The 22,524-nt window shown below is 46.9% G+C and overlaps 1 protein-coding gene across 1 annotated transcript in view; it reads right to left on the bottom strand.

The window, feature by feature from the left end:
* LOC311149950 (uncharacterized protein) overlaps positions 1-22,524 on the bottom strand; it is a gene marked incomplete at both ends in the record, with an annotated part of 93,841 nt that overhangs the window by 61,506 nt on the left and 9,811 nt on the right. The window contains one exon of the mRNA XM_084187174.1: positions 14,267-14,389. Coding sequence (XP_084043300.1) covers positions 14,267-14,389 — 123 coding nt within the window. The remainder of the gene's footprint in view (positions 1-14,266; positions 14,390-22,524) is intronic.

The raw sequence follows: 22,524 nt of genomic DNA, 5'->3' as shown, positions 1-22,524 counted from the left end.
AATGGGGTTAAAAGTATTTGTAGTTGAACTGAAATGACAGCTTTGGGGGTGGCCAACACTCGAGAGCTACAGGGGGTGCACATTTTTGTTCCAGCCCAGCTCTAACACTCTAACACACCTGATTTTACTAATTAATTGTTTGCCAGGACCTTGATTAGCTGAATCAGTTGTGTTAGTGCAGGGCTGGAACAAAAGCGTACACACTCGTAGGTCTCCAGGAAAAGGTGTTGATGGTCTAAATCACCAATGAATGAAGAATTACATTCACAAGCTGAGGTAGTGTAATTTGGGGCCCATTTCTATAAAAATGTCAACAATATCAATGGGTTCCCATCTCTGTGGTAATTACTCATAAAAAAAATACAAATCTGGCTATTTGTAGGCAAGCTGTAACATTTCCTTCAGACGGGCCCTGGTCAAAGCCAACAATGTTTCAACAGGCCTCGGGGCTTCCCATGGCCCGCTGCAAGGTAACGGTCCTAAATCAATCAGAGAGACAAGATGGCGCCGACAGAGAAGGGCAACATCTTATGAGTTTCAACCCAACTTTGCTATATAGTGACTTTTATCATGTTTATCTTTACTTTTTTGGTACAGAAAGTTCATATTATTATCACATATGACCGCCAAGCACTTCTGGACATCAGATTTACATTTACTAACCTCGATTTTGACTTAAAATACGGTGCTCCCCTCCGTTCTATTGGCAAATGTCCAGTCACTCGAGAATAAGATGGATGATCTTCGTTCCAGAGTCTCTGTAATTTTTTTGGGTATTTTTTGTATATATTTTGAAGTAGCACTTTAGCACGTAGGGCACACCGATTGGTGTCACCTTGTTAGTAAGTATGTGTTACACCTGTGCTGGCTTGTCCATCTTGTTAGTCGGAAGGTGTTTCAACTGTGCTAGCCCAGGTGATATTTAAGAGTGGCTGGCCCAGTGCTCCAGTTGAGCTTGAGAGATGCTGGGAGAGCTACACTTCACGTCAGCTGAGGTGCGATTTCAAGCTCAACCTTTTAAGTTTGAAAGACGCCTGATTTTTGATGTTTTCCTTTTTTTTTGCTCCATATTCTTTTTACGCCCTATCCTAAGTTGTTGTGGGTTTTTCTTTTAGTTTGTCTTTTCGGAGGCAAACCTAGTGGGCATCCATGGTGGGTGTCTTTTAGAAGCCCTTACTAGTGGCTTTGCCAACTTTCAGTGACCATCCACATGGGTGCCTTTCAGAACCCTTTTTGAACCCCTTTCTGTTTTATTTTGGTTGTCAAAGTGATTGTCTTTGTTAGTCACCTTAGTGTGAGTGATATATTGAGTTTGTCTTGTGAGAACGTAACATCTCCTATCAGAGAGACTTGCAAAGCTGCATGTTATATGTATGTCTTACTGAAACGTGGCTGGATGATGAAACCATGCACGTAATACTCTGTGGATTCTCCATGCAGAGGCAGGATCGTACAGCGGCTTTGGAGAAGTCGAAAGGAGGTGGAGTGTATTTTTTCATAAAAAACAACTGGTGTGCTGTTTCAAGTGTGAAGGAAATCTCAAACTGTATAGTCCATAAACAAACAAGAAAACGCTCACCCAGAGGCAGCGTTTCTGGTGTGTGGAGACTATAGCGTGGCTAGACATAAAACCGTTCTACCTCACCTCTATCAACACGTCTCCTGCGACACTAGGGATGCTAAAACTCTAAACCACTTTTATTACATTTACATTTTACATTTACGTCATTTAGCAGACGCTCTTATCCAGAGCGACTTACAAATAGGTGCATTCACCTTATAGCCAGTGGGATAACCACTTTACAATGTTTTTTTTTTTTGTTTGTTTTTGGGGGGGGGGGGGGGGGGGGTAGAAGGATTACTTTATCCTATCCCAGGTATTCCTTAAAGAGGTGGGGTTTCAAATGTCTCCGGAAGGTGGTGAGTGACTCCGCTGTCCTGGCGTCGTGAGGGAGCTTGTTCCACCATTGGGGTGCCAGAGCAGCGAACAGTTTTGACTGGGCTGAGCGGGAACTATGCTTCCGCAGAGGTAGGGGAGCCAGCAGGCCAGAGGTGGATGAACGCAGTGCCCTCGTTTGGGTGTAGGGACTGATCAGAGCCTGAAGAAACGCATAGAAGGCCCTTAGGCAAATGTGACCATGACTCCATTCTCCTGCTTCCTGTTTACAAACAAAAGCTAAAACAGGAAAAACCAGTGATGCGCTTAATACGGAATTGGTCAGATGAAGCAGACACGAGTCTACAAGACTGTTTTGCTAGTACAGATAACTTTGAAGAATTTACCACAACAGTCACGGGCTTCATCAATAAGTGCATAGACGATGTCGTCTCCACAGTGACTATAAGAACGTATCCAAACCAAAAACCATGGATTACAGGCAATATCCGCCGGGCTAAAGGCTAGAGCTACCGCTTACAAGGAACAGGACACGGACATGGGCGCATACAAGAAAGCCCACTATGACCTCTGACAAGACATCAAACAAACATGCTAAAGGACAATATAGGAGAAAGGTGGAGTCCTATTACGCTTAACAAACTGTATAGTCCATAAACAAACAAGAAAACGCTCACCCAGAGGCAGCGTTTATGGTGTGTGGAGACTATAGTGCGGCTAGACTTAAAACCGTTCTACCTCACCTCTATCAACACGTCTCCTGCGACACTAGGGGTGCTAAAACTCTAAACCACTTTTATTCTACCCACAGTGTCACGGTTTCGGCCGAGGCTGCTCCTCCTCCTTGCTTGGGCAGGCTTCGGCGGTCGTCGTCCCCGGAGTACTAGCTGCCACCGTTGTATGTTATCGATGTTTGTTTGGTTTTGTCTTCCTGGTTCACCTGTTTCCTGTTAGTGTTCATTATGTTCCCTATATGTGTCTCGTTTTGTTTGTAGTGAGTTGTGTGGAATTGTTCCGCCTGTCCGTAGGTGCTGGTATTTTTGCTCTGTTGTGTTTTAGAGTCCAGACGCACTTTTGCGTATTGCTTGTGCATTGGAGTGTTTTTGCGCACTGTTGCGTAATCGCTCGCCTCCTTGTTTTGTTGAGGCCCTTTTCTTTGTATTTCGTGTCCTCCAGTAAAGTCTGTTGGAAGTAGCTTCTGTGTCCTGCGCCTGACTCCTACACCACATCCACATCAGCCACTGACAGAATTACACACCATCATGGAGTCAGCAGGAGCAGCAGCAGCACCCGAGTCGCTGGAGGAGCGCGTCAGCGGGCAAGACGACCGGATCCTTCAACTCGGGTCCGCCCTGCAGGACGTGATCAACACTCTGCACCGATGGGAGACTAGAGGAGTGCCCACACCTCCTCCGACCTTACCACCACCATCGGTCAGTCCTCCCATCCAAGCTCCAGAATCCAGTGGGATTCTGCTCTCGCTCCCGAGGGCATATGATGGCACCACAGCCGGGTGTCAGGGGTTCCTACTGCAGGTGGAACTCTACCTGGCCACCATACACCCGGCGCCCTCGGGATACGAGAGCGTTTCCGCCCTCATCTCCTGTCTCTCCGGCAAGGCGTTGGAGTGGGCCAACGCTGAATGGAGGGGAATAGACGCCGCCACCATCACCTACGCGGAGTTCTCCCGCCGCTTCAGGGCAGTGTTCGACCATCCACCTGAGGGGAAAGCGGCGGGGGAGCGTCTATTCCACCTCCGACAGGGGAAGAGGAGCGCACAGGAGTTCGCCCTGGAATTCCGGACTCTAGCGGCGGATGCGGGGTGGAATGAGCGGGCCCTCATCGACCACTATCGATGCAGTCTACGGGAGGACGTTCGGAGAGAGCTGGCCTGCAGGGACCCCAACCTATCGTTCGACCAGTTGGTGGACATGTTCATCCGTCTCGACATCCTGCTGGCCACCCGCGGACGTCCCGAGTGGGGGCCGTCCATTCCATCCTCCAGCACCTCCGAGCCGAGCCCTATGGAGCTCGGGGGTGCTGGCGCTAGAGAGAGGAGGAGAGGGAGCCCGAGGGGGGCCGTCCCCTGCACAAACTGTGGCCGTGGAGGGCACACTGCGGCTAGGTGCTGGGGAGGGTCTCCAGGGGGACGGGACAACAGGCCACGCACTGGGGAGTCCTTCCAGGTGAGTAGGTGCCCCACTTACCCAGAGCTCTCTGTTGTTTACTTATGTATACCTGTAAGATTTCCACAGGTTGCACCTCATTCCCAGCATAAGGAGCTAGTAGATTCAGGCGCAGCTGTGAATTTTGTTGATCGGAATTTTTGTGTAAAGTTAGGGATTCCCCTCCTTCCTGTTGATGCTCCCTTCCCTGTCCATGCACTAGATAGCCGCCCGTTGGGATCGGGGTTGATTAGAGAGGTCACAGCACCACTTAGGATGAGTACGCAGGGGGGTCATGAGGAAACTATTCAGTTATATCTAATCGACTCTCCTGCGTATCCAGTGGTGCTGGGGCTTCCCTGGTTGATTACCCATAATCCCTCCATTTCGTGGCAACAGAGGGCTCTCAAGGAGTGGTCTGCCCAGTGTGTAGGGCGATGTCTAGGTGTTTCCGTGGGGGCGACCTCGGTGGAGAGTCCGAACCAAGTGCCCGCAATGCACATTCCCCCTGAGTATGAGGATGTAGCACTCGTGTTTAGCAAGACGAGGGCGATGCGGTTGCCTCCTCATAGACAGGGGGATTGTGTGATAGACCTCCAGGCAGGAGCAGCGCTTCCGCGGAGCCATGTGTATCCTCTGTCTCAAGAGGAGAAGGGGGCTATGGAGACTTACATAGCCGAGTCTCTGAGACAGGGATACATACGGCCCTCCACCTCCCCTGCGTCCTCAAGCTTCTTTTTTGTGAAGAAGAAGGATGGAGGGTTGCGCCCGTGTATTGATTACCGTAGTCTCAATCAGATCACTGTGAAATACAGTTATCCACTCCCTCTGATTGTGACTATGACGGAATCATTACACGGAGCGCGTTTCTTCACAAAACTAGATCTCAGGAGCGCCTACAACTTGGTGCGCATTAGGGAGGGCGATGAATGGAAGACAGCATTTAGTACCACCTCGGGTCATTACGAGTATCTCGTCATGCCATACGGGTTGATGAATGCTCCTTCAGTCTTCCAATCCTTTGTGGACGAGATCTTCCGGGACATGCAGGGGCAAGGTGTGGTCGTGTACATCGACGACATTCTAGTGTACTCTTCTACCCGAGCCGAGCATGTAACCCTGGTGCACCGAGTGTTGGGGAGGCTGTTGGAGCACGACTTGTATGTCAAGGCAGAGAAATGTCAGTTTTTCCAGGAGTCGGTCTCCTTTTTGGGTTATCGGTTGTCTGCGTCAGGCGTGAGGATGGAGGTTGACCGTGTGTCAGCCGTGCGTAATTGGCAAACCCCAACCACGGTTAAAGAGGTGCAGCAGTTCTTGGGTTTTGCAAATTACTACCGGAGGTTTATCCGGGGTTTTGGACAGGTGGCAGCTCCCATAACGTCCCTGGTGAAGGGGGGCCCGGTGCGTTTGCAGTGGTCAGCTGAGGCGGACAGGGCTTTTGGGAGACTGAAGGACCTGTTCACTTCAGCTCTGGTGCTGGCGCATCCGGACCCCGCTTTACCATTCCAGGTAGAGGTGGACGCGTCAGAGGCCGGTATTGGGGCCGTACTATCGCAACGGTCCGGCACGCCACCTAAACTCCGCCCCTGTGCTTTTTATTCCAAGAAGCTCAGCCCGGCGGAGCGAAATTATGACGTAGGGGACAGGGAGCTGTTAGCCGTGGTACAGGCCCTAAAGGTGTGGAGGCATTGGCTTGAGGGGGCTCAACACCCTTTTCTCATTTTGACTGACCACCGTAACCTGGAGTACATCCGGGCAGCTAGGAGATTGAACCCTCGTCAGGCTCGGTGGAACATGTTTCTAACCCGGTTCGTGTTTAAAATAACGTACATCCCTGGGTCCCAGAACGGTAAGGCAGACGCCCTGTCCCGGCGGTATGACACAGAGGAGAGGTCCATTGAGCCCACTCCCATCCTGCCGGAGTCTTGTCTGGTGGCACCGGTAGTGTGGGAGGTCGATGCGGAGATCGAGCGGGCGTTGCGTACCGACCCTAGTCCCCCAAAGTGTCCTGTAGGTCGGACGTACGTTCCACTCGAGGTTCGGGATCGTCTGATTTATTGGGCTCATACGTCCCCCTCCTCTGGACATCCAGATATTGGCCGGACAGTGCACTGCCTTAGCGCTAAGTACTGGTGGCCAACGTTAGCCAGGGATGTGAGGGTTTATGTCTCCTCCCGCTCAGTGTGCGCCCAGTGTAAGGCGCCTAGACACCTGCCCAGGGGAAAGTTACAACCCCTGCCCATTCCACAGCGACCCTGGTCTCACCTCTCGGTGGATTTCGTTACAGACCTTCCCCCCTCTCAGGGGAATACCACTATACTGGTCATTGTGGATCGGTTCTCGAAGGCCTGTCGTCTCCTCCCAATGCCGGGTCTCCCTACTGCCCTACAGACCGCTGAGGCACTGTTCACCCACGTCTTTCGGCACTACGGGGTGCCCGAGGATATAGTGTCTGATCGAGGTCCCCAGTTCACCTCCAGAGTCTGGAGGGCGTTCATGGAGCGCTTGGGGGTCTCGGTGAGCCTTACCTCGGGGTACCACCCAGAGAGCAATGGGCAGGTAGAAAGAGTGAACCAGGATGTGGGTAGGTTTCTGAGATCGTATTGCCAGGGCCGGCCGGAGGAGTGGGCGAGGTATATCCCCTGGGCAGAGATGGCACAGAACTCTCTCCGCCACTCATCCACCAACCTAACCCCTTTCCAATGTGTGTTAGGGTATCAGCCGGTTCTGGCACCATGGCATCAGAGCCAGATCGAGGCTCCTGCGGTGGATGAGTGGGTGCGGCGCTCGGAGGAGACGTGGAACGCTGCACACGTCCATCTGCAGCGGGCCATCCGTTCGACAAAAGGCGAGCGCCGATCTCCACCGCAGTGAGGGTCCGGTGTACGCACCTGGAGATCGAGTCTGGCTCTCGACTCGAAACCTGCCCCTCCGCCTGCCCTGCCGGAAGCTGGGTCGGCGGTTTGTAGTCCTGAGGAGGTTGAACGAGGTGTGTTACAGGTTACAACTGCCTATTGATTATCACATTAACTCCTCGTTACATGTGTCTCTTCTCAGGCCGGTGGTAGCTGGTCCACTCCAGGACTGTGAGATAAGTGAGACTCCTCCGCCCCCATTGGACATCGAGGGGGCTCCGGCGTACACAGTTCAGTCCATCTTGGATTCGAGACGTCGGATGGGGGGTCTCCAGTATCTCGTGGAGTGGGAGGGGTACGGCCCGGAGGAACGGTGCTGGGTGCCGAGGAGGGACATCTTAGACCCATCTCTCCTGACTGAGTTCCACCGTGGTCATCCCACGCGCCCTGCTCTGCATCCTCCTGGTCGTCCCCGAGGCCGGGGTCGGCGCACGGCTGGAGCCGCGCGTCAAGGGGGGGTACTGTCACGGTTTCGGCCGAGGCTGCTCCTCCTCCTTGCTCGGGCAGGCTTCGGCGGTCGTCGTCCCCGGAGTACTAGCTGCCATCGTTGTATGTTATCGATGTTTGTTCGGTTTTGTCTTCCTGGTTCACCTGTTTCCTGTTAGTGTTAATTATGTTCTCTATATGTGTCTCGTTTTGTTTGTAGTGAGTTGTGTGTAATTGTTCCGCCTGTCCGTAGGTGCTGGTATTTTTGCTCTATTGTGTTTTAGAGTCCAGACGCACTTTTGCGTATTGCTTGTGCATTGGAGTGTTACGCACTGTTGCGTAATCGCTCGCCTCCTTGTTTTGTTGAGGCCCTTTTCTTTGTATTTCGTGTCCTCCAGTAAAGTCTGTTGGAAGTAGCTTTTGTGTCCTGCGCCTGACTCCTACACCACATCCACATCAGACACTGACACACAGAAACGCATAGAAGGCCCTCCCTCATCTTCCCTTAGGCAAATGTGACCATGACTCCATTCTCCTGCTTCCTGTTTACAAACAAAAGCTAAAACAGGAAAAACCAGTGATGCGCTTAATACGGAATTGGTCAGATGAAGCAGACACGAGTCTACAAGACTGTTTTGCTAGTACAGATAACTTTGAAGAATTTACCACAACAGTCACGGGCTTCATCAATAAGTGCATAGACGATGTCGTCCCCACAGTGACTATAAGAACTTATCCAAACCAAATACCATGGATTACAGGCAATATCCGCCGGGCTAAAGGCTAGAGCTACCGCTTACAAGGAACGGGACACGGACATGGGCGCATACAAGAAAGCCCACTATGACCTCTGACAAGACATCAAACATGCTAAAGGACAATATAGGAGAAAGGTGGAGTCCTATTACACTTGCGCCGACGCTCATCGTATGTGACAGGGCTTGCAAACGATAACGAATTACAAAAGGAAACCAAGCCATGCGATGCAGAACTCCCAAACGAGCTAAATGTCTTTAATGCTTGCTTCGAGGAATATAACACTGTGCCTTGAATGAAAGCCCCTGTTCTTCCGGATGACTGTGTGATCTCGCTCTCCATGGCCGACGTGTGCAAAACGTTTAAACAGGTTAGCAATCACAAGACAGAATACCAGGGGGCGTTCTCAAAGCATGCGCAGACCAAATGGCAAGTGTCTTCACAGACATTTGCAATCTCTCCTTGTCCCAGTCTGAGACTTAGCAGTGTTGTGCCAGGACAACAACCTCTCCCTCAACATCAGTAAGACCAAGGAGCTGATTGTGGACTATAGGAGAAAGAGGGGCTGTTGTGGAGCGGGGCTGTTGTGGACCGGGTTGAGAGCTTCAAATTCCTTTGCATCCACATCACTAAGGACCTAACCTGGTCCACACACACCCGCACAGTCGTGAAGCGGGCACGGCAGCGCCTCTTCCCCCTCAGAAGGCTGAAAATATTTGGCATGGGCCCTCGGATCCTCAAAAAGTTATACAGCAACACCATCGAGAGCATCTTGACTAACTGCATCACGGCTTGGTATGGCAAATGCACCACACTTGACCGCAAAGCGCTACAGAGGGTGGTGCGGACAGCCCAGTACATCACTGGAGGACCTCTATATCAGGCGGTGTCAGAGGGAGGCCTGAAAAATGTACAAAGACTCCAGCCACCCAAGCCATAGACTGTTCACTCTGCTACAGTCCGGCAAATGGTACCGGAGCCTCTGCTCTCAGACCAACAGGCTCCGAGACAGCTTCTACCCCCAAGCCTGCTAAATAGCCAGACTGCTAAATAGTCAATTAATGGTACCCAAAATATCTGCACTGACCCTATGCACAGTCATTAGACTATATATACAGTGCATTCGGAAAGTATTCAGACCCCTTGACTTTTTCCACATTTTGTTACATTACAGCCTTATTCTAAAATGGATTAAATTAATGTTTTTCCTCATCAATCTACACACAATACCCCATAATGACAAAGTGACAACAGGTTTGTAGAAATCTTTGCAAATGTATTAAATAATAAAAAACAGAAATGCCTTATTTACATAAGTATTCAGCCACTCCTCAGTAAAAGGCACATGACAGCCAGCTTGGAGTTTGCCAAAAGGCACCTAAAGGACTGTCAGACCATGAGAAACAAGATTCTCTGGTCTGATGAAACCAAGATTGAACTTAATGGCCTGAATGGCAAGCGTCACGTCTGGAGGAAACCTGGCACCATCCCTACTGTGAAGCATGGTGGTGGCAGCGTCATGCTGTGGGGATGTTTTTCAGCGGCAGGGACTGGGAGATTAGTCAGGATTGAGGGAAAGATGAACGGAGCAAAGTACAGAGAGATCCTTGATAAAAAAAAACTGCTCCAGAGCGCTCAGGACCTCAGACTGGGGCAAAGGTTTACCTTCCAACAGGACAACGACCCTAAGCACAACCATTTTCAAGTCTTGCCATAGACTTTCAAGCAGATTTAAGTCAAAACTGTAGCTTGGCCACTCATGAACATTCACTGTCTTCTTGGTAAGCAACTCCAGTGTAGATTTGGCCTTGTGTTTTAGGTTATTGTCCTGCTGAAAATTGAATTAATCTCCCAGTGTCTGGTGGAAAGCAGACTGAACCAGTTTTCCTATAGGATTTTGCCTGATTTGCCCCAAACATAACACTTTGTTTCTGGACAAAAAGTTAAGTGCTTTGACAATTTTTGTGCAATATTACTTTAGTGCCTTTTTGCAAACAGGATGCATGTTTTGGAATAGTTTTATTCTGTACAGGCTTCCTTATTTTCACTCTGTCAATTCTGTAAATTATGTTAGTCTTGTGGAGTAACTACAATGTTGTTGATCCATCCTCAGTTTTTTCCTATCACAGCCATTAAACTCTGTAACTGTTTTAAAGTCACCATTGGCCTCATGGTGAAATTCCTGAACAGTTTCCTTCCTCTCCGGCAACTCAGTTAGGAAGGACAGCTGTATCTTTGTAGTGGCTGGGTGTATTGATACACCATCCAAAGTGTAATTAATAACTTCCCCATGCTCAAAGGGATATTCAATGTCTGCCTTTTTTATTTTGACCCATCTACCAATATGTGCCCTTTGCGTGGCATTGGAAAACCTCCCTGGTCTTTGTGGTTGAATCTGTGTTTGAGATTCACTGCTCGACTGCAGGACATTACAGATAATTGTATGTGTGGGGTACAGAGATGTTAAAAACGATTATTGCACACAGAGTGAGTCCATGCAACTTATTATGTGACTTGTTAAGCACATTTTTACTCCTGAACTTATTTAGGTTTGCCATAACAAACGGGTTGAATACTTATTGACTCAAGCCAATTCATTCTTTTCATTTTTTATTAATTTGTAAAGAAATTCGAAAAACATAATTCCACTTTGAAATTATGGGATATTGTGTGTAGATCAGTGACAACCAATCTCAATTTAATCAATTTTAAATGCAGGCTGTAACACAACAAAATGTGGAAAAAGTAAAGCTGTGTGAATACTTTGAAGGCACTGTACTGTACATACCTACCTGAAATTCCTCGTACCTCTGCACATTGATCTGGTACTGGTATTCCCTGTATATACAGTTGAAGTCAGAAGTTTACATACACTTAGGTTGGAGTCATTAAAACTCGTTTTTCAACCACTCCACAAATTTCTTGTTAACAAACTATAGTTTTGGCAAGTCGGTTAGGACATCTACTTTGTGCATGACACAAGTAATTTTTCCAACAATTGTTTACAGACAGATTATTTCACTTATAATTCACTGTATCACAAATTCAGTGGTTCAGACGTTTACATACACTAAGTTGACTGTGCCTTTAAACAGCTTGGAAAATTCCAGAAAATGATGTAATGGCTTTAGAAGCTTCTGATAGGCTAATTGACATCCTTTGAGTCAATTGGAGGTGTACCTGTGGATGTATTTCAAGGCCTAACTTCAAACTCGGTGCCTCTTTGCTTGACATCATGGGAAAATCAAAAGAAATCAGCCAAGACCTCAGATTAAAAATTGTAGATCTCCATAAGTCTGGTTCATCCTTGGGAGCAATTTCCAAACGCCTGAAGGTACCACATTCATCTGTACAAACAATAGTACGCAAGTATAAACACCATGGGACCACGCATTATTCATACCGCTCAGGAAGGAGACGCGTTCTGTCTCTTAGAGATGAACGTACTTTGGTGCGAAAAGTGCAAATCAATCCCAGAACAACAGCAAAGGACCTTGTGAAGATGCTGGAGGAAACAGGTACAAAAGTATCTATATCCACAGTAAAACGAGTCCTATATCGACATAACCTGAAAGACCGCTCAGCAAGGAAGAAGCCACTGCTCCAAATCGCCCAAAAAAGCCAGACTATGGCTTGCAACTGCACATGGGGACAAAGATCGTACTTTTTGGAGAAATGTCAGGAATTGTGAAAAACGGAGTTTAAATGTATGTAAACTTCCGACTTCAACTGTACTGTAGCTCCATTCCTCTGTATTTTATTTTGTTCCTATTGTGTTTCTTTTTCTTTGTAATTCTTAATTCTAAGCTGACATATGGAAATGTTTTAATATGGTCATACTACGGATCATTTAGCATTTTGATTTTGAGTTGTAGGACCGCTTTAGGTATAAAAAATAAAACAATTATTTGATAAAATATTGAATTTGGCCTTTATTACTATAGCCCAGAGAAATGCATTGAATAACACATTCATAAATAGCAAAAAAGACAGTCAAAAAATTCAGCATAAGAAACATGTTTTTTAAGTGTTTGTCCTATATCTAGGAGATATAAGAAAGCTCAGGGAATATATATATATATATATATATATATATATATATATATATATATATATATGTATATATATATATATATATATATATATTTATACACATAATTTGGGTAGGCACAAAACTACCTTCATACTTAAAAACAATTTTTGTAACTGGTACCAGTTACCTTCAGACGAGTCCCCTGACACTTGTGAGGGGTCATAGAGCAAAACGGGGAACACCTTCATGTTTGTGAGAGTCTCCCCTTTCCATAGTAGTTTGTAGGTCAAACCGTTCGGACTCTACAGACGTTTAGTGAGAAGACTGATTTTTGGGATGTCCATGGTCTGACAAACACCGCTCTAGCACTACCACCTTTCACTGCAGATGCGGAAGTGCGACATCGGCGGATGCAGTGGATTGAGACTCATCCAATGCAAAAAAAACAGATATCTCTAGCTTAAACTGACAGATTTTAATGGGGATTTTTTTATTATGTTACTTAGATTGATACACCAGTGCGTCAATCGACTCGAGTGGATTAAACTCTGCATTGTTGGGAAGGGCTCATAAGAAAGCATTTCACGGTAAAGTCTACACCAGTTGTATTCAGTGCATATGACAAATAAAATGGGATTTGATTTGAGTTAACCTGACATGTTGTTGTTGTGTGCCATAGCCCTGAGAGAATAGGAGCTCTCTGAGTGTGTCTGTGTGTCTGTGTGTATGTGTGTATGCGTGTGAGAGAGACAGAAAGAGAAAAGAGAGAGGCAGACACGGCGCTACTATATATGCCCAGACACAAACCTGCTCTGTAAGGGCTGCTAGAGAACAGTGGGAAAACACCTCTTTTGCCAGCACAACAGACTCTTTGATTCCCACTTTTGACACAAGCAGAAGGTGAAGACCCCTTTCCCTGCTTTGATGTGAGTCCCAGCTTCTACCATAGCCTAGCTTCCAGATGGTGAGGGCAACAATGGGATACAGCCAGCGCGTTGGACCAGATCCACCTCTTTCATCCCAAACCCCTATCACTCCCAACCCCCCTCACCCCTGACCTTGGTTGACCTTAGGTGACCCCTCCACAGCCCTTTAGGTCTCACTGATGGCTCCAGGGTGAAGTTCCCCTAGGTAGAGCCCTAGAATCAGCTTCCCCTCCCCCAAGCCTAACCTTAACCATTATTGGGGAAATGCAAAACTGACCCAAGGTCACCGTCTAGGGCAGGTGTTCCCCAACTTTTTTCTTCCACGACTACATTTGGATATTTGACAATTCTCACGGCCCCAACCACAAAAAAATATGTAATTAACAGCCAATGTTTACATTTGTATTTAGGGCTATGGCAGTCAATTGCAAAATATTCTAACAGTATTTCTAATTGTCTTCTCAACTCACGATCACACACTTTTAATGTGGAGGTAGACAGTCAATTGCAAATTAGTCTGACATTATCTCTCACCATCACTGATGAGATGGGTGTGCTTGATGCATGTCGCGTCAGAGCTTCTCAAAGTCAGGGGGCGTGGTCAACAGTGCGCACCTCATCACTGCTGTCACATCCAACCTGGATCGATATTTGGTTTTAATGCAGACGAGAGCACTGCTGACTCCAGCTTCACACAGATATGAGCTGGCGAAGGGTACCATGAGTTTTAATGCTCTGAGGGAGACGGCAGGGTATTCCCTTTGAGTCAGTAACCAAAACTCCTACGTAATGACCCGTGAATGCTTTGTCTGCAGCATTCGGTCACATGAAAGCACGGAAGGCCGCACTTGACTGTTGCACTTGAATCATTCCGATTCAAGCGCAACAGTCAAGTGCGGCCTTTTCCCACGTTCTAAGGGCACTCTGATTGAATTGTATCTTTTAGATTTCAATAGTTTTCATTTAGATTTTTAAGGGTAACCACATGAATGATTTTGAGATACAAAAAAACAAAAAAAAAAAACATTTTTGGGTAAAAAAAAAAGAAATCATGCAACCCTATTTTCATATCAGGCGACCCCATGTGAAACAGGCGACCCCTAGTTTTGGAACCGCTGGTCTAAGGGCAATTTCACCCTACACCTTACCGATGCAGGTCCGGCCATCTGTGTGCAGACGGGTGCCCGGGTTGCATTCGCAGTAGAACGAGGTTCTGGTGTTGATGCATCTGTGCTGGCAGCCTCCGTTGTGGACCTGACACTCGTCAACATCTGTGGCCGAAAAATGACAAAGAGCAGAGAGTGAGAAACATACTGCAAATCATAAACAAATCAGTGTGATTGTACTGTAGTGGAAGAGCTCTCGCTGTACAGTGTATTGTAGTGGAAGAGCTCTCACTGTACAGTGTATTGTAGTGGAAGAGCTCTCGCTGTACAGTGTATTGTAGTGGAAGAGCTCTCACTGTACAGTGTATTGTAGTTGAAGAGCTCTCGCTGTACAGTGTACTGTAGTGGAAGAGCTCTCGCTGTACAGTGTATTGTAGTGGAAGAGCTCTCGCTGTACAGTGTATTGTAGTGGAAGAGCTCTCGCTGTACAGCGTATTGTAGTGGAAGAGCTCTCGCTGTGCAGTGTACTGTAGTGGAAGAGCTCTCGCTGTGCAGTGTATTGTAGTGGAAGAGCTCTCGCTGTACAGTGTACTGTAGTGGAAGAGCTCTCGCTGTGCAGTGTACTGGAGTGGAAGAGCTCTGCCTAAACCCCAGAAGCCCTGCAAGCCTCTTATGGAGAAGCCTTAGACACACAGAGCAATCAGCAAGAAATACAGGCGCATGCCAATCTCATGGGGCCAGGTGGTAACTGTAGACAGATGGACGAAGGCCAGGACAATTAGCAAAGCAAGCACTGGAGGGCCAGTAAACACACACGCACACATGTACAAAACCAGCCCTCTAACCACAGAAGCCCTGTGAAAATTCCATCAAAGCATGGAAAGCCTACGGCATCTTGACAACCAACCACTACAGTGGAGTATATCTATCCCATTTATTTCAACAAAAGTTAGTGTTACTCCCTGGATCAGGAATGGCAATGGAAAATTACCATAGGGCCCCATTCAAGCCTCCTCAAAGGCTGTAAACATGTCATCCAGTTCCTCTCCATAACAGCCAGTTTTATCTGTCCTTAACATGTCAAAGTTCAATGATTCTCTATGCCTTTATCCAGGGGCCCCTATGACATTAGGTGTTCTTCAGGGGCCCGTTTGAAGGTCCTCTCTTCTGGATAATACTGCTTCAAAGAGCACTACCATGGGAAAATACATACTCAGCACAAACCTGTGCCTATCAAAAACATAATGGTTTCTTTCCTGCACAGTGGATATTGCTCTATAAGCTACACGTTTGTTATCCTAAGGAGCCACATCAATACAATCAACAAGATACATGTGGCAGCAAACAACAGTCACGTCAAGTACAGTATGTCTCTATGAAGAGAGTTGTTGACTTCATTAAAGCCATCAAGTGACATTTTCTAAGTAATTTATGGAGAACAAAGATGTTTTCCTTGGTTTCTTTGATATACAGACATCTTTCCACAATGTCAAGCAGCATTCCACAATGACACTGACACGCATTACTGTTATCATTTCAAGACACTGTGGTCACGCGGCTTGCCTTTCAAGCCTATGAGAAACCATCTGACATGCAGACATCCACTACACTTCCAACTTCAACAAAACCAGAGAGTACCAAAACAAAACTACGAAAGCCAGAACGAGAAATAGAAGGAATTTGGCTTTTGACACAAACGCTGTTAAACTCGGATGTCCTCTGTTGTCCTCTGTTGTTTTCACGTCTGGTGCTATATTAGGGTCTACTTGGGGGCATGGGCCTGAATGAGCCACCAGAGGATGTTATAAAAGGTGGAAGAAAGGATCTGGCTTTGGCCCAGGAGTGGAGAGTGGAGAGTGGCCCAGTGGCCATTAAAACTGGGCAGTGTGATAAGCAGTAAATGCCTGGAGTGATCAGCCAGGGATTTAGTGTGTCAGGCATTGTTGATCGTACCAGTGAATTTATCTCGGTAGCATGAGGGGTTTGGAGAGTTACAGCAACGCTCAATCTATTTATCTAGAGGAGGGAAACATTGGAACATTTTGTTTGTGTGTCAGAGCAGATTGTTGGCCAGCGGCAAAGTTTTTGTCGGGTTTGGTATTTGTTGAATGTGCATATGCGGGAATAACTGCACTTCATGTGGCATTGGGCCAAATAGCCTAATCAAGTGTTGTGTCTGGGTGAGGTCAAGGTCGTCAGTTCAAATGATCTGAAAGTCCATTAACAGACAAAACAAACAGTTTGTAAAACAAATGTCTTTATTTACGAAGCTATTCTCTTTCATCCTCAAATTGTATTTACAGCCATTTGAACCCCAGACACAATCCATGTTCCCAGATGCAGCTGTTCCCAGACGCAGCATGTAAATGCTATAAGGATTTGAAAATGTTGCTACTTCTCACAGCCAATAATTTGCTGCTGGAGGGTTTTGAGACTGGGACTGGATGGAGAGAGTCAAAATAAAAACACAGAAATGAGTGGAACGACAAGAGATGGAAGCAGAAAAACGCCACGATGAAGCTAAGAAATTAAGGGTGCAGGGATCTTAGTTTCATTGCTTTAACATTCAGGAGCCAAACAAGGAGTTATGCTGCGTTTAGACGAGGGATGTAAAAAAAAGTAATAGTGGGACAAGAAAGCAAGAAAGACAGTGACGGCAAAAGCAAGCCAGCACGACAGTATGCGTTGCTATGGTGATTTCGGTAAACAAACATCCTGTAGAAAACAATGCTACGGCAGACGGCAAAAGTTGAAATATTTGAACTCTGGCGGCAAGTCCCGTCTACCGTGGCGGCTGACGGCATTCACCGCCAGCCTCAACGGCATTTACCGTCATTCTCTCATTGAAAACAATGACATCTGGTTTGCCGTCTACCGTCTACCTCGTACCATGGAAAAGCAGCATTACTCAAAGTGAAACACTCATATTTCAAGTTAACGACACATTACCAACTGTACATGTATACAGAAACTAATTATGGAAAATTACAAAAACTGAAAAAATGAATCTTAACATCGTGGTCTTCCAAATGGCCGTTTTCACATATGTAGACTCTGGTATGGTGCTGGAGCTGTTTATAAGGCCCTCTCCCGCCCTCCTTTCGGCAAATCTGACCATGACTCCATTTTGCTCCTCCCTTCCTATAGGCAGAAACAGGAAGTACCCGTGCTAAGGACTATTCAACGCTGGTCTGACCAATCGGAATCCATGCTTCAAGATTGTTTTGATCACGCGGACTGGGAAAAGACAAATACACTGAAACGGTAACTGAGTTTATCAGGAAGTGTATAGGTGATGTTGTGCCCACTGTGACTATTAAAACCTACCCTAACCAGAAACCGTGGATAGATGACAGCATTCGTGCAAAACTGAAAGCGCGAACCAACGCATTTAACCATGGCAAGGTTACTGGGAATATGGCAGAATACAAACAATGTAGCCACTCACTCCGCAAGGCAATTAAACTGGCAAAACATCAGTATAGAGACGAAGTGGAGTCGCAATTCAACGGCTCAGACACGAGACGTATGTGGCAGGGTCTACAGACAATCATGGACTACAAAAAGAAAACCAGCCACGTCGCCGACACCAACGTCTCACTTCCAGACAAGCTAAACACCTTCTTCGCCCGCTTTGAGGATAACACAGTGCCACCGACGAGGCCCACTACCAAGGACTGTGGCCTCTCCTTCTCTGTGGCCGATGTGAGTAAGACATTTAAGCCTGTTAACCCTCGCAAGGCTGCTGGCCCAGACGGCATCCCTAGCCGCATCCTCAGAGCATGCGCAGACCAGCTGGCTGGTGTGTTTACGGACATATTCAATCTCTCCCATTCCCAGTCTGCTGTTCCCACATGCTTCAAGATGGCCACCATTGTTCCTGTACCAAGGTAACTGAACTAAATGACTATCGCCCCGTAGCACCGACCTCTCATCATGAAGTGCTTAGAGAGACTAGTCAAGGATCATATCACCTCTACTTTACCGGTCACCCGAGACCCACTCCAATTTGCTTCCCGCCCCAATAGATCCACAGACGATGCAATCGCCATCACACTGCACAATGCCCTATCCCATCTGGACAAGAGGAATACCTATGTAAGAATGCTGTTCATTGACTATAGCTCAGCTTTCAACACCATAGTACCCTCCAAGCTCATCATTAAGCTTGAGGCCCTGGGTCTGAACCCCACCCTGTGCAACTGGGTCCTGGAATTCCTGACGGGCTGCCCTCAGGTGGTGAAGGTAAGAAACAACATCTCCACTTCACTGATCCTCAACACTGGGGCCCCAACAAGGGTGCGCGCTCAGCCCCCTCCTGTACTCCCTGTTCACCCATGACTGCGTAGCCAAGCACGCCTCCAACTCAATCATCAAGTTTGCAGACGACACAACAGTAGTTGGCTTGATTACCAACAATGACGAGACCGCCTACAAGGAGGAGGTGAGGGCTCTGGGAGTGTGGTGCAAGGAAAAGAACCTCTCACTCAACGTCAACAAAACAAAGAAGATGATCGTGGACTTCAGGAAACAGCAGAGGGTGCACCCCCCTATCCACATCAACGGGACCGCAGTGGAGAAGGTGGAAAGCTTCAAGTTCCTTGGCGTACACATGACTGACAAACTGAAATGGTCCACCCACGCAGACAGTGTGGGGAAGAAGGTGCAACAGAGCCTCTTCAACCTCAGGAGGCTGAAGAAATTTGGCTTGACACCTAAAACCCTCACAAACTTCTACAGATGCACAATTGAGAGCATCCTGTCGGGCTGTATCACCGCCTGGTACGGCAACTGCACCTCCCGCAACTGCAGGGCTCTCCAGAGGGTGGTGCGGTCTGCCGGACGCATTACCAGGGGTAAACTACCCGCCCTCCAAGACACCTACAGCACCCGATGTCACAGGAAGGCCAAAAAGATAATCAAGGACATCAACCACCCGAGCCACTGCCTGTTCACCCCACTATCATCCAGTAGGCGAGGTCAGTACAGGTGCATCAAAGCTGGGACCGAGAGAAGGAAAAACAGCTTATATCTCGGCCATCAGACTGTTAAATAGCCATCACTAGCACATTAGAGGCTGCTGCTACCTTTTGAAATCACTGGCCACTTTAAGAAATGGAACACTAGTCACTTGGAACACTAGTTTACATATCTTGCATTACTCATCTCATATGTATATACTGTATTCTATTCTATAATATTCTACTGTATCTTAGTCCATGCCGCTCTGTCATTGCTTGTCCATATATGTATATATTCTTAAATTCCATTCCTTACTAGATTTGTGTGTATTGGGTATATGTTGTGAAATTGTTAGATATTACTTGTTAGATATTACTGCACTGTCGGAACTAGAAGCACAAGCATTTCGCTACACCCGCAATAACATCTGCTAAACACGTGTATGTGACAAATACAATTTGATTTGATTATAGATAATTAATATGAGGTTGAAAAGTGGTGAAATATTGCCCTTTAACAGTGGAATGGAATGGGTGGCCTTTCTTGATAAACACAAAGCAGTGCCAGACCACCCCATGGAGTGCTGTAAGGTAGAGGAGGGTAAGGTAGGCTATAAGGGCACTTGACTGCAGCATTGATTAGAGGTCAGTCTCTCTCTGAAGAAGGAAGGCAGACGTGTCCAGACAGCTCATCAGACAGTCTGGCACACTCTCTGAGGCAGCCCACGATAAAAAGGGCCTAATTGCACTCAGGACTAGGTAGTACTCCTGTGATTATGATTAAAGGCCTGCCTATTCTCCTCCAGGAGATAAATAACTATGTCTGACCCCTGGGGGCCACCATACTTAGATGGCCAGCAGCATCACTGTGATGACAGGGACTTCTGGGATGATATACTGTACAATAGGCGCTAGTAATGTATTTCTCACTGCGCTGGCAACCACATTAACATTCTGTCGGCAAGAGATCAGGGTTGCAAATCATTGTCTTAAGGGGGTAGGCACTTTGACATGCAATTTGTTTCTTACCCCAATGGGCAAAGGCATCTGTCATTTTTTAAGAGGGAAGTTAACAGCGTTAACTTTTCTTCACATTACAACTGAACAGAATCTGGTCTGAGCATCAGCTCCATAACATTTTACATTTACATTTGAGTCATTTAGCAGACACTCTTATCCAGAGCGACTTACTCTTAGTCCTGAGTGCATACATTTTTCATACTGGCCCCCTGTGGGAAACAAGCCCACAACCCTGGCGTTGCAAGCGCCATGCTCTACCAACTGAGCTACAGGGGACTTATATCCTCTTGAAAATTACAGGGTGAAACATGAAGGTGACGATGACTCTCATATGAAACGATGGCAGACAAAATGGCCATTCACGGATTGTGAACGTTAAGACTCCACAACAAAGTGGTGAGTACGCATTTCAATTTGAGAGATTATCATTGTTTCATCGATCATTCTGCTTCGAGGCTTTTCATAAAGGCTGTTAGTGTATGCAAGACCTGGCAGGTTTCCATAGGACACTGCCAACAAGGAGATCAAATCCGAAGCCACATCAACACTGATGGAAAGCAGGGATTCATGAAACCTGCCACGCAGACTTCACACACTGGCAAGCACAGACTGGCAAGCACTCACACGCACGCGCACTCACTATCAGACCTAAGAATTGTTAATAAAGCAGGAGAATAAGGAACAACAGCTTTCCATCTAAATCTGTTCTCTCTGGTTGCTACAGTAACATACTGTGTATTTGCTTATCTGTGTCTGTCCAGTTTCAGTACATTAAAGGACATTATGTTACACTGTATACAGTACATAGTCTACACATTTACATATACAGTGTATACAAAGTGAGCCTCCCAAACGGTGTACTAATTGAACACATGCAGGCACTACAGACTAATGAGGATGCCCCTGCCAGATCTGCAAATAATCTTATTGCTGTGGCCCAGAGCGCTGATGGGAGGCTCAATTGACGCACTGTGTGTGTGTGTGTGTGTGTGTGTGTGTGTGTGTGTGTGTGTGTGTGTGTGTGTGTGTGTGTGTGTGTGTGTGTGTGTGTGTGTGTGTGTGTGTGTGAGTGAGTGAGTGAGTGAGTGAGTGAGTGAGTGAGTGAGTGAGTGAGTGAGTGAGTGAGTGAGTGAGTGAGTGTGAGTGAGTGTGTGTGTGAATAGAGCCAGTGAGTTCTACAACCACCTAAAAGGAAGCGATCCCAAACCTTCCATAACAAAGCCCTCACCTACAGAGAGATTAACGTAGAGAAGAGTTCCCTCAGTTTTGGGCTCTGTTCACAAACACAAACAGACCCCATAGAGTCCCAGGACAGTAACACAATTAGACCCAACCAAATCATGAGAAAACAAAAAGACAATTACTTGACACCAGAGCTTCCGGAAAACTTGTGGTGAGACAGCATTTTCCCCAGTACTTTTTAATCTGGTGTGGTGCCATCAAGCAATAAAACTGGCCTTCTTGAGACTAGTTGAGTATCTGGAGCATCAGCAATTGTGGGTTCGATTACAGGCTCAAAATGGCCAGAATCAGTCTATTCTTGTTCAGAGAAATGAAGGCTATTACCATGCGAGAAATTGCCAAGAAACTGAAGATCTGGTACAAAGCCATATCTCAGACTGACCAATAAAAAGAAAAGATTAAGATGGGCAATCTGAGATATGGCTTTTTCTTTGCAACTCTGCCTAGAAGGTCAGCATCCCGGAGTCACCTCTTCACTGTTGACGTTGGGACTGGTGCTTTGTGGGTACTTTTTACCTGTGAGGCGTCTGTTTCTCAAACTAGACACTAATGTATTTGTCCTCTTGCTCAGTTGTCCACCGGGGCCTCCCACGCCTCTTTCTATTCTGGTTAGAGCCAGTTTGCGCTGTTCTGTGAAGGGAGTAGTACACGGCGTTGTATGAGATCTTCAGTTTCTTTGCAATTTCTCGCATGGAATAGCCTTCATTTCTCAGAACAAGAATAGACTGACGAGTTTCAGAAGAAAGTTAGTTGTTTCTGGCCATTTTGAGCCTGTAATCGAACCCACAATTGCTGATGCTCCAGATACTCAACTAGTCTCAAGAAGGCCAGTTTTATTGCTTCTTTAATCAGCACAACAGTTTTCAGCTGTGCTAACATGATTGCAAAAGGGTTTTCTAATGATCAATTAGCCTTTTAAAATGATAAACTTGGATTAGCAAACACAACCTCCCGAGTGGCGCAGTGCTAGCTGTGCCACTAGAGATCCTGGTTCGAATCCAGGCTCTGTCGTAGCCGGCCGCGACCGGTAGACCCATGGGGCGGCGAATAATTGGCCCAGCGTCGTCCAGGGTAGGT

Source organism: Coregonus lavaretus (assembly GCF_964263955.1).
Source record: "Coregonus lavaretus genome assembly, chromosome: 22".
Classification (NCBI taxonomy): Eukaryota; Metazoa; Chordata; class Actinopteri; order Salmoniformes; family Salmonidae; genus Coregonus; species Coregonus lavaretus.
The sequence above is the reverse complement of the archived record's forward strand: the minus strand, read 5'-3'. Positions and strand labels throughout refer to the sequence as shown.